The 12702-nt window shown below is 55.9% G+C and overlaps 1 protein-coding gene across 1 annotated transcript; it reads left to right on the top strand.

Moving 5' to 3' along the window:
- Window positions 1-8704: 8704 nt before the first annotated feature.
- LOC309583675 (olfactory receptor 14J1-like) lies at window positions 8705-9553 on the top strand (the record flags this gene model as incomplete). Its single annotated transcript, XM_082299475.1, has 1 exon — window positions 8705-9553. The coding sequence occupies one exon, from the start codon at window positions 8705-8707 to the stop codon at window positions 9551-9553; it is 849 nt and encodes a 282-aa protein (XP_082155601.1).
- Window positions 9554-12702: the final 3149 nt, after the last annotated feature.

The raw sequence follows: 12702 nt of genomic DNA, 5'->3' as shown, positions 1-12702 counted from the left end.
CTGCCCCACATCCCATCTCAGCCTGCCCTCGGGCAGCGGGAAGCCGTTCCCTGGGGCCCGGCCCCGCAGGCCCTTGGCAAGAGTCTCTCTCAGCCAGCAATTGCTGCTCCTCCCTGCTGCGGGGCCCAAGCTGCAAGTTGATTTTCTGCCGCTGGCCCCGGCCCAGCCCCGAGCCAGGGCCAGGACCTTGCCCTGGAGCTCTGCGGGCGCTGCCTTTGTGCGGCCGCAGCGCAGCGGCCGCAGCTCGGAGCTGCCCTTTGTGTCCCCGCCGGCAGCTGCCAGAGCTGGCGGGGCCGGGCCAGGGCCGGGCCAGCCCCGGCCTTCCCGGCTCTGGGACACAGCGGCGGCAGCCCCAGCCTTCCAGCCCTGCACACGCTCCCACACAAGCCTCCAGAGCCGCGGCCACGCAACGCAACTGACCGGCCGCTGACCCCCCAGCCTGGCCTGATGGCCATTCCTCTGCCCACACCTCGGCCAAGCTCCCCTTGGCCACCTCCTGAGCCACAGTGCCACACACAAGTGGCACATACAGCTACAGAGCTCTGCCCAGAGCTGGCAGGGAACGTTCATTCAACAGAAAAACCACCAAGAAAAAGAGAACTGCCCCCAGCAGAGCTGTTCCCTCCTGCAGTAGTTACACCTGCACACCCACAGCGCCTGAGACTGCAAGCAATGAGCATTCCCTGGGCACATGTGCAGCCCAAGCAGCTCGAGGACAGCCTTGCAGCAGGACTGCTCTCAGCTGAGCCAAAAAGGCCCCTCTGGCAGCTGCAGGGCCATTGCAAAGGGCAAGGGCCAGAGCCTGGGCCCACGGCGGAGGAAAGGGCTCTCAATTCCCCTGCCCTGGCACCTCAACCCTGTTCCCAGGCTGCTTCCCACACAGGATTGCTCTGCAGGACTGCGGAAAGCTGAGAGGCAGCTCTGGCTTCTCCACTTTTCATGTGCTAAAGCTGCCTGGCAGAAGAAATGGAGGGACAGCTGTGGTGGCACAATCCCTCCCGGCCCAGGGCCCAGCGCTGGGAAGGTCTTTCCGTGCCGAGGCTTTGCTGCGGCCAAGGAAAGCTCCTGGCTCAGGGTCACCTTTCCTGCTGGGCCAGAGCCCCCGAGTGGCCCAGCAGCAGCAGAGAATTCCAGCACAGCCCCGGCACGGGCAGGGCGGCCCTGGGCGGGCTGCGGGAGCCGGCAGCGCCTGAGCTCAGAGCAGCTGAGCCCGGGGGCTCTTGGCCAAGGCCGAGGCCCAGCGAGCATTTCTCAGCTCGCAGGGCGGCCTGGAAAGGTGCTGGGGGGGATCATTCACCCCCCAGGGCGGTCCCAGTGGCTCCCAGGATTTCCATGTCCGTGCTCCCAGTGCTGCTCCCAGCCCTGATCCGTGGGGATGGCAATGTCCCGCTCCCTTCCCGGGGCAGGCTCACACCTGAGCCAGGTGTGCAGGGCAGGACCTTGCCCTGAGCCCAAGCCCTGTCCCCCCTGCAGGATCTGCTTCCCATCGGCCTCTTCCTCCTGCGGCCCCAAGCCCAGCTCGGTGCTGAACGAAGGGCACTGGGCCGGGGTCATCCCCCGGTGGGGGCTGCGCACCCCCTCTGCCCCCTCCCCAAATTCCCTCCCGGGGCAGCAGGGGCTGCCTCAGGAGCCCTGTGGGCAGGGAAAAGGGGGTGACACCGGCATGGGGGGTTCACACACGCTCTGGGGGGACACACACGGCCCCTGGGGACCCCCCCTCACCTTCTCCTGCAGCGCCAGGAGGATGAACCCCAACATGGAGCCCCCGACTCCTGGCAGCATCTTGGGGGTGGGGTCTGGGGGCGAGTTTGGCTATCTGGGGGGGAGGTCACATCTGCCCTAAAACCCCCTCCCAGCTCCACAGCCACTCCCAGACCCCTCAAACCACCCCACAGCTCCTGGCCAGGACTCCCCCAACCACTCCCAGCAATAGCAATGGCCCCAAAAGCCACAGAATTCCCAACCCATCTCCCCCAACACCCACCCAAATTCTCTCCAAGCCACACAGCCCTGCCAACACCCCAAAACTCCCACACAGACTGCCCCAAAAGCCCCCAAACCCTGTCTCAGCACCTCAAACCGCTCCAAGGGCCATAAAAGCCCATCCCAGTCCCCCAAGGTGCCCCCAGACCCCCTCCCACCCCCCATGGCACTGACCAGAACAGGCTGGGGCACAGGAACATCCACAGCCAGGAGCAGCTCCGGCACTTCAGCAGCGATTTGGGCACTTTGGAGGCCACACCCCAAAGGGGGAGACTCAGGGCAGGGACTGGGACAGACAACTGGAATTCCTGGAGAACAGACGGGCTCAGGTGGACACGTTCTGCCAGCACAACTGTGAGACTGTGGTCCCAGTCTGCCTGGCTTCGTGGCTCCACAACACTCAGATCCTCCCAAATATTCCCCTGAACCCCAAATTCACCCCCAAATTCCAGTAAAATTAAGCAGCTGTCGACCTCTTTGCTTAATTTCTTTATTTTTACTCCACTTTTGGTTGTTTCAGTGGGATTAACACAGAAATTACTTAGGCTGCAGAAGATCTCCAAGAGGTTTTGAGGGGCTGTGAAGGGCTGTGAGGTGCCTTGAGGGTTTGTTAGGGGCTGTGAAGGGTCATGAGGAGTCGTGAGGGGCCATGAGGGGCCCTGAGGTGCTGTGAGGGGCCATGAGAGATTGTTGGGGGCTGTGAAGGGTCATGAGTGGCCATGAACTGTGAGGGGCTGTGAGGGACTGTGAGCTGCCATGAGGGGCCATGGGGAACTGTGAGGGACATTGAGGGGTCATGAGGGGCTGTGAGGGGCCTTGAGGGGCCATAAGGGTCTCTTAGAGGCTGTTGGAGGCCAGGCACCTGATGGAACCAAGGGTCAGTTATGACACTGTGCAAGCAAGGAGATCATGGTTGACAGTACAGAACTTCATGGAAGCACAGGCCCATTGTCACACAGCAGGGCCGCAGAACCAAGGAGATCCTTGTGACACTCCACAACCTCATGGAGTCAAGGCGTCCATGTTACGCTACGGAACCTCATGGAGCCAAGGGTCCATTGTGACACTGCGGACCCAAGGAGACTGTTGCTGACAGTACCAAAGTTCATGGAACCAAAAGTCCGTTGTGACATTGTGGCGCCTCATGGAACTGTGGAGAGCATTATGACACTTTGTTACTATCTGATTTACACCCAGAAGGGCAAAGAAAACAAAATCTCTGAGTATAAAAGGAAAGAACTTTGAAGCTTCAAAATATTCCCAAAGACGAGATTAAAACCAAACGAGATTAAATGTTGGTGCCAAAAATATGGGTATCTGTTTATCTAATGGTAAGAGAGGCAAAGAGAAAGAAGGAGAAAAGTGGAGAAAAGTTAGAAAAGCCAAGGTTACTCTAAAAAGCATAGGATAAGTCAGCACCACACTGTGCTACCTTTGTTGCTGCTGAGACAGGGTGGGGGAAGTGGAGAGGTTTTTGCCTTTTTTTTCCTGCTATTTGAAGGGTCCTATCTGCCTCTTCTGATGTCTGGAGCAGTTTGGCTGGAAAGCGGCGGCCCATCCTCCGAGATGCAGGCTCGATGCTTGCAGCTGAACCTCGGTGCGCCTGGGACGAAGGAGCAGGGCTAGGGGTTGCACAACTCCCTCGGGATTTCAGTCCAGGGGTGAAGGATTGGGGGGTGCTCCCCAGGCGGGCGGCGTCGGCTCCCGGAGGCCTCAGGGTGTCTGGCAGCAGGCGATGGTGGTGGTGGGGGGAAAGGCAAAGGGCGGGGATTCTACCTTTTGCTTTCGCTTCCACATTTTGCACCAGTTTTGCCTTCCTTTTTATGGGCCTCCAGGCGGGCTATGCACGGCCCGTACGGCACGTAGTTTCCAGGCGTTCAAAAGTGATTATGATAAGCAGCCATAATGACGAAGCACTTTTGAAGCCTTTCAGGTTTGAGCAGTGATAATGACGAAGCGTTTTTTGGAGCCTTTCTCTTAGCATTAGGCTCTTGCACACTTCAGAACCAAGGGGCCATTGTGACACTGCAGGGCCTTGTATAACCAAGGGGTCATTGTAGCACGGCAGGGCCTGGTGGAATCAAGGGGATCGTAGTGACACTGTGGGGCTCCAGGAGGCCCCGGGGCCATTCTGACTGTGTGGAAGCAAGGATACCATTGTTACGCTACGGGGCATCATGGAACCAAGGAGGCCATTGTGAAGCAGCGGGGGAACCCGCTGAGACTATTATGGCACTCCAAGGCCTTGTGAGACCAAAGGGCCATTGTGGAACTGCAGGGCCTCGTGGAACCAATGAGACCATTGTGACATCACAGGGCCTCATGGGAGCCAGGGGCCATTGTGACACAGCCGGGCCTCAGAGAACCAAGGGGCCGTTGTGACACTGCGTGGCACCATGGAGCCAAGGAGACCACTGTGACACTACAGGGCGTCACAGAACTAAGAACTATGTAACAGTAAGAGGCCCAATGGAATCAAGGGGCCATTGTGACACCACAGGGCCTGATAGAACCAAGGAAACCATTGTGACACTGCAAGGTCTCATGGAAGCAAAGGGCCAGTGTGACACAGCCAGGCCTTGTGGAACCAAGGGGCCATTGTGATCCTGGGAAGCCCAATAGAACCAAGGAGCCACTGTGACGCTGCAGGACCTTATGGAATCATGGAGACCGCTGTGACACTCTGTGACTTCATGGAACCAGTGGGCCATTGTGTTATTTTGCAGCCCCATGGAACCAAGGAAACCGTTTTGACACAGAAAGGCCTTATGGAAGCAAGGGGCCTTTGTGCCGCTGCAGAGCCAAGGAGACCACTGTGATATTGCTGGGCCTCAGGGGAACAAAATTGTGATGCTGCAGGGCCCCAAGGCTGCAAACAGCGTGGAACAGGTCTGGTTGGCTCGGCCTCCTGGGGGCCACCTGCCTGGTCCAACTGACCTTGGCATGTTGAGGGTTGCTTCTCCTCTGCCCCTGAAACGCTGGAGTTCCATGCTTTCCTTTCTGTGGGAAAGAAATGTCCTCCTCCAGGGACCCATGGCTGAAATTAGGATGCTACCTCCAAATTGGATTCTATCCGAGGATTGTTCCCATGTGAAACCTGCCAGGACAGACAGCTCAGGCTGGCCTTGGCCTCTTAGGGGCCACCTCACATCTGCCTTCAAAACACAGGGGGGCTGTGCTTTTCTTGCCATGGAAAAAACCATCTTTCAAGTCCAGCCATCCATGGCCAAAATTGGGAATCCACCTCTGAAATTCCATCTATCCAAGGAATAGCTCCCAGACAAAAGCTGCCAGGAATGTCCAGCTTCCCTTGGCTTCCTGAGGGCCAGCTCTCATCTGCCTTTGAAACACTGGGGCTCCTCACTTTTCTGCCAGTGGAAAAGAACTGTCCTTATGGGTCAGACGTCCATGGACAAAAGTGGGATTTGGCCTCCCAAATTCCATCTATCCAAGGATTGCTCCAAGACAAAAGCTGCCAAGACAAACAGGTCTGGCTGGCCTTGGCCTCCTTGAGGCACCACTAATCAGCCTTTGAAACACTGGGGCTCTGCCCTTTCCTTCCTGGCGAGAAGAACTGTCATTCCGGTCCAGGCACCCACAGCTGAAATGGAATTCCACCTCCAAAACTCCCCATATGTCCAAGGGTTGCTTTCAGACAGAAGCTGCAAGGACACACAGGTCTGGCTTGCCTTGGCCTCTGGTGGCTGCCTCTCATCTGCCTTCAAAACACTGGGCTTCTGTGGTTTCCTTGCTGTAGAAAAGAACTGACCTTCTTGTCCAGGTGCCCGTGGCCTCAAGCACATGATCACTACACAGGGACAAAGGAGCTCTGTGCTCAGTGGAGTGGAGACTGAGGACAGCCGAGGAGAGTCCTGGGAGGGCTTGAAGGGTGGTTTCAGAGATGGTGGATCCTTTTGACACAGTAGAGAACAGCCGGCAAAAGAAAGAATTAATGCAAAGGGCAGCTGGGGAGGTCCAAACTGGACACGAGGAGAAAGGAATTTCTCTCCCCGGGCAGTGCAGTGGTGCAACGTGTCCCCCAGAAGGAGTCTGGAGCAGCCCAAGGCTCTGTGTGCCCAGGCAGAGGCAGGCAGGACGCAGAGCTGCCAGCAAAGGAAGGGGCCAGCCAGGTGGGGCAGCCGGGGGGATGAGGACAGCCTGCAGGGACAGAGGCGCAGGGCAGGGACACCGTGGGACAGCCTGGGCTGCAGAGGGCAGAGGGGTGTGCAGAAGCTGAAAGGCCCTGACAGAGGCAACTTCTGGAGCACTTTGGCCAGGGCTGCTGGCCCTGGCCCTGAGGCCAGTTGGGAGACAAGTGACCCTTGCAGCCCTGGGGCCTCATTGCCTCTTTTTTCCTGCTCAGCAGCATGGCAGGGGCCACCCCATGGTCCTGCCCTTGGCATTGCACATGCCCACATCCCAGTGCCCCGGGAAGAGTCCCGAGCAATGAGGGAGGGACAGGATCTGCCTTTCCGGCGGCTGGGGCACTGCCTGCAGCCAGCCCGGGCACAGCACAGAGGCACAGAGGGGTTCCATCAGTTAGGGCTGGGAAGATGCTGAGAAGTGACCGGGGGAGAATCATTCCCAGCCCTTGACACAGGAAGCCTCTGGCTGCAGGACAGTGCAGCTGCAGTTCCTGGAGTGATCTCCTCAAGCTGGAACATGCCACTGACTGTGGATTCAGGAAGTACATTCTCTGAGTATCTCTGGTGTAGAACATGAGGACATGCTCAGGCCTTCAGCTCAGTCCAGTAGTATTTCCAACACAATCCTTTCTATAGGGATGAAATTTCCTGAGACTGTTTTCAGTCTCCTACTCTTGGGGAATGGGAGGGGGGAAGTGATAAAGGCATTCATCATTTTTAAGAGTCCCTAAGGCATCGGAACTGTAACTTGAGTGCTCTGCAGGAGTTTCCTAAAGTGCTTTCAAGACACTCCTCTGCCCATGCACCGCACCGGCATCACCTTGGCTGGACCCACCGGGCTCAGTCTGAGCTGTCCTTTCTCCCAGCTGCAAACAGAACCTGTCCCCAGCCAGTGCCCTGCACACAGGCAGGTTTCTGTAGGGCCAAGGAGAGTGCACAGAGATTTGGGGTCTGTGAGTGCTGGCAGGAAGAGGTCAGGCACAGGGAAACACCTCCAGGAGGAAGATCTTCAGCAAGCAGAGAGAAGATCAGGCAATGAGAGAAAACAAAAGGCAGAAATGTTGTGGCAGGGAGAGCTTAGAGACCTCCACAGGATGCCCTCGAGTGCAGCCCCTCCCTCTGAACAAGCCCCCTCCCCTCCTCTCTCCCTCAGCCAAGCCTCTGCCCTCAGGGCCGGGGGTCCAAGGCGTGAAGCCCCTCCTGGGCAGGCAGAGCTGCAGCAGAGCCGTGGGGCAGCTCTGCAGCCCCGGGCCCAGTTCCCTCTGCAGAGCACAGGGCTGGGAGCAGCTGCCCGGCCCTGGGGGCTCTGGGAGGGGGCACAGCTGGCTCAGGGTGACGCTGGCCCCAGAGCCCGGCTGTGGGCAATGCAGCCAGGGAAGGAGCTCCATCTCCCTACATCCAATGCCATCATTAGGACACTTGGCTTTCTTCTTGAGGATTCCCCCTAAGCTCTGAGCTTGCCTCCAGGGCGCAAACAGGTCGTGTAGCATCTTGGTGTTACCTGAAAGCCCCACAGTGAGACACAAAAGTTTTATGATGGAGAAAGGGCTGTTGGGTTGGTGAAATGAGCCATGTGTGTATTTGGCTACCAGTGTGGGGCTGAGAGCTCGAGAAGGGGATGGACATTTGATGGGCTGTGGTGGATCGATCTGCTCTCAGCAGCATTGGGATGGTTTTTAAGGGAAATATGGGAGGGTGATTATCCTCTGTCTGAGGAGGGTGAAAGGCCAGAGGATCTTGGAACAGGACAGAGTGACAGACCACCTCCCCTCACTCTCCACTCACCACCTTGCCTCACAGAACTCGCTCTATTCTCCCCGAGGGCAGCAGAAATGCTGAGTGTTTCTGACATCCAAAAACAGTCAGCAGGGGAGATGAAGAGGAGCTATAAAAACCTCTAGAACACTTTAACAGCTTTTGCCATTCCTGTTCTTGGGCCCTGGGAGTGCCCTTGTGTTAGCTGGGCTTTCAAAGTGGAACACCAGGACAGGTCCCTGTCCCCCTCCCACTTCTGCACAGCAAGGCTGAATTATAAAAACCCCCGGAGCAACTGCCCTGAAACTCATGTCACACTCAGCCAGCACCAACCAGGGCTGCGGCTGGAGCTGAAGGAAGATCTGCTAGAAAAACAGAAGGGTGTTGTCGGTGATCGAACACGGACTTGGCCGGCTGAATGCAAAGCCAAATTCTATCGCACAAGTCCCATCTTTATATACTGTTCAAACCAGCAGTTCAGCAGCTACAAACTTCAGCTGCTAAGGTTCTATGTTTTACATCTCCAAGGGCTACAGATTACCATCTCCTCGCCCAATCTCCCATTAACTATCCTACTCTTTGTCTCGCCTCTTGCTCTTTGTCTCGCCTCCTGCCAGACACGGCCCCGGCCCGCCCCGTCTCTCGCAAGGCCCCACGCCAGCCAAAGCCCTTCTCTGTGGCCACACTCTGAATCCCCATAAGGTGTCAGTGTGTGACAGGAGAAGGATTTGTGGGGCATGTCTTTGATTTTGCTGAGAGACGTTTCCCTTAAGCTGTCACTGACTTCTCCATGAACAGGTCCCCATGGCCAGACACGGCCAATGTGCAACAGCAGCTCCATCAGCCCCTTCCTCCTGCTGGCATTGGCAGACACGCGGCAGCTGCAGCTCCTGCACTTCTGCCTCTTCCTGGGCATCTCCCTGGCTGCCCTCCTGGGCAGCGGCCTCATCATCAGCGCCGGAGCCTGCGGCCAGCACCTGCACAGCCCCATGTTCTTCTTCCTGCTCAGCCTGGCCCTCACCGACCTGGGCTCCATCTGCACCACTGTCCCCAAGGCCATGCACAATTCCCTCTGGGGCACCAGCCACATCTCCTACTCAGCATGTGCTGCTCACGTGTTTTTCTTTCTGTTCTTCCTCTCAGCAGAGGATTTCCTCCTCACCATCATGTGCTACGAGCGCTACGTGTCCATCTGCAAAGCCCTGCACTACGGGACCCTCCTGGGCAGCAGAGCTTGTGCCCACATGGCAGCAGCTGCCTGGGCCAGTGCCTTTCTCTACGCTCTCCTGCACACGGCCAATACATTTTCCCTGCCCCTGGGCCAGGGCAATGCCCTGGGCCAGTTCTTCTGTGAAATCCCACACATCCTCAAGCTCTCCTGCTCCAAATCCCACCTCAGGGAACTTGGGCTCATCACTGTCAGTGCCTGTTTGCTCTTTGGCTGTTTTGTGTTCATTGTTTTCTCCTATGTGCAGATCTTCAGGGCTGTGCTGAGGATCCCCTCTGAGCAGGGCCGGCACAAAGCCTTTTCCACGTGCCTCCCTCACCTGGCCGTGGTCTCTCTGTTCCTCAGCACTGTTATGTTTTCCTACCTGAAGCCCCCCTCCATCTCCTCCCATCCCTGGATGTGGCAGTGTCAGTTCTGTACTCGGTGGTGCCTCCAGCCCTGAACCCCCTCATCTACAGCCTGAGGAACCAGGAGCTCAGGGATGCCCTGAGGAAAATGGATACTTTTCACAAGTTAAAATCTTTCTATTTTCTTCTGCCATGCAAGGAAAATGATGACTAGGATGCTTCTCAGAAGCAATAAACTCTCTCTTTCCTGCTCCAGAACCTTCAGAATGTAACTCTTTACAATCTTGGCCTTTTTTTTCCTCTTTGTCCATATTTTCATTGGTGCTTTTTCTTATTCTTTTTCTGGTGTTATTCTGCTTTTTATAAACTACTGTAGTACTACTCCTAGCATTTCTACATGAACATCTACCTTTCTTTTGAAACACAAAGACTTTCAGGAGGCTTCTTCCCTGTGCATTTGAATATAAACAAGGGGCTGCCCTGACCTTTGTGTCCAAGGTTTGTTCCTCAGCCCTTCTCTGGCTCTGCAGGGGCAGTGCCTGTGGGCAGAGCTGGAGGGAAGAGACTCCCAGCACAGCAGCACGGCCAGGGACAATGGCCCAGCCTCTTCCCACCTCTGCTCTTCCCAGCTCCACACTCCCTTTCCCAGCCCTTCTGAGGGTGCAAGGCCGGAGTGCTCGGGCAGCTCGGTCACTGTCCTGCTGCGTGTCCGTGCTGTGAGCACAGGCAGGGACAGGCCACGGGCACTGCTGGGACACAGCCGGGCTCCAGCACAGCAGCTCCATCAGCAAAGGGCATCTCCTGGGGGCAGGGCAGGAAGGCTTCGCTCTCCTCCAGAGCTGCTGTCAGGAATGTGCCCCAGGAATGCCCTGGCAAAGCAAACCCCAGTGCCCAGGGGCAGGGGGGAGTGTGCAGGGGGGGCAGGCAGCAGTGTCCTGGCACTGCCAGAGCTCCTGGGATGGACCTGAGGGAGCAGCAGAGCAGGGCCTGGGCTGTGCCTTTGTTCCGGGCACAGCCTGGGAAGGTGCCCAGGGCAAGTGTCCCACACCAGCCCCTGCCACCAGCAATCCCAGCACTGGCCTCTGCCCTCCCCTGCAGGAGGTTGTTTGTCCCTGCACGGAGGGACACCAAGTGACCAGGCCAGCAGTCCGTGTTTGCTGTGTCCTGAGGAGCCTTCAGCAGTGCATTGAGTGGGTGTGGGGAGATGAACCCGAGTGAGCACAAACACCATCAGCAGCACTCGGGGCTGGCACAATTCCAGGGGCACAAACAGTGCCCTGAGGCCACTTCACTGCCAGAGTAATGTCCTCTGGGAAAGCACCTGAATTCTTTGCTGGGCTGTGCTGAGAACTACATGCAGACAAACGTCCAGGGCAGGGAGGCTCCAGGGAAAGTGCTCAGGACAGCCAAGGGCTGCACAGAGAGACACCGGAGTGGTGGGTCTGTGGGGAGAAATCACAGCTGCCTCCCTTGGGAATCGCCCCCAGGACCTGGACAGGCTGTGCTGTGTTCTGGGCACTGACCTGGAACCGAGGGATGTGGAAAAGGCCTCTGGTGTCAGGGACGTTGGGAAGGCTGGGCAGGCACTGGCATTTGTCCCTCAGGGATTCCATGAGGGTCCTGCCAAGATGAGCTCTGCTCCTCCTTGGAGCCCTTCATGGGCACAGAGGGCTGAGACCTTTCCAGGACAGGCTCAGGCCAAGGAGCCCTTGAGTCTCTCAGCCCCCCGTCGGTGCCTGCTGGAATTCAATCCCCCTCCCCATCCCGCAGCAGCCCCGCATTTCCCTCCTCCAGCCTTGCTCTCCAGCACAGCCACGGGGGCTCTTTGGGCTCTCGGCTTTTCCTGCAGCCACCGAGGCCAGCTGAGCTCTGCCTTCCCCACACTCAGCCCTGCCCAGCGCAGGCAATGCCCAGAAATTCCCTGTGTGTCCCTGGCCTTGCTGTCAGCCCCGGCAGCGGCTCCGTGGCCCCTCTGTGCCCCGCTGCCCCAGCCATGGTGCCCCAGCCCCTGTGCAGGCCCAGCCCAGGACAGGAGCGCTGCGGGTGGGAACGGCCCCTGGGCCCTGCTGCCCACAGCAGCCTTGGGGCTCTGCGCTGTTGAGCTTTGGACGGGGTACCCTTCCTTCCCGGACCAGGGTGAGAGAGCAGAGGAGGCTGCTGTTCTGCTGAGTTCTGTATTTCATAGTCTCACAGCTTTCTTGAAGGCAGAGTTCAAAGGGGGTTACATGATAAAGGCAAGCAGCAACAGCAACAACAGGCAAAAACAGCTTCTTCTTCTTCTTCTATATGCTCTATGTGCTCTATACTCTATATGCTCTATATGCTCTAGACTCTATATTTTGTCTTACAGAATTATGGATTATATTTGTTAATTGACCAATAAGAGTAACACACGATTCCAGTTTTCCTTTTCTTAACCGATCCTGGTCTAATTCTAACAGTCGTAAGCCTCACACCAGTGTTACACAGGTATTACACAGATTTGCGGATGCAGTTTCTATCAGCTCTTATTGTTTACGTGAATGCTCTATGTAAAAAATGTGAACAGTGTCATTCTATCCATATTTTGTCTAAAGTAAAGAATTCTGTGAAAAGGTAACACTGCTGCAGTAAGAACTGTGTTTAAGGTCTCTGCTGCAGCTTTTCAATGTTTAAGGCACTTAGCATATATTTCTACTAAAGGTTAAAAAATCTGTATTTCTATTTCACTTTGGTGTGACTTCATGTATCTCAGCTTGTCCAAAGGTTTTAATTCAACCCCTGTGCTTTGGCTTCCCTCTGGGCCTGAGTCCAGAGGAGCTTTCACTTCAACAAAACAGAACACTTACAAGAAAAGTAAATGGAGTGGGAACTCATGAGAGATTGAATTTTCTCTGATTCAACTCCAGGATTGATGCCATAGACTTCTGAGTGGAAGAATAATTAATTCATTCTCCTTAAGACAATAAATCAAGAGAATAAATTAGACTTTTGTATCAGGTATGAGTGAAGAGATTGCATCCAACACAAGTTTTTCCTGTAGGATTTATATTTTATTTTTTTATTTTCTCAGGAGATTGTATCAAGGCAGAAGAATTAAATTCAAGATATTTGTAGCAAAGAGACCTCTACTGAACTCATTGTTCCAAATAAACATATCCCTTACCCCATATTTCCATGACCAGAAGTTTTTCTAATTTTGGACTCTAGTATATTGTACTGTATGTGTATTCAGAATACTTTGCAACAGTTAAATTTGCTTAAA

This window comes from Coloeus monedula (assembly GCF_965178545.1).
Source record: "Coloeus monedula genome assembly, chromosome: 32".
NCBI lineage: Eukaryota > Metazoa > Chordata > Aves > Passeriformes > Corvidae > Coloeus > Coloeus monedula.
Note: the sequence above shows the minus strand (reverse complement) of the source record. Positions and strands in the feature narration are given on the sequence as shown.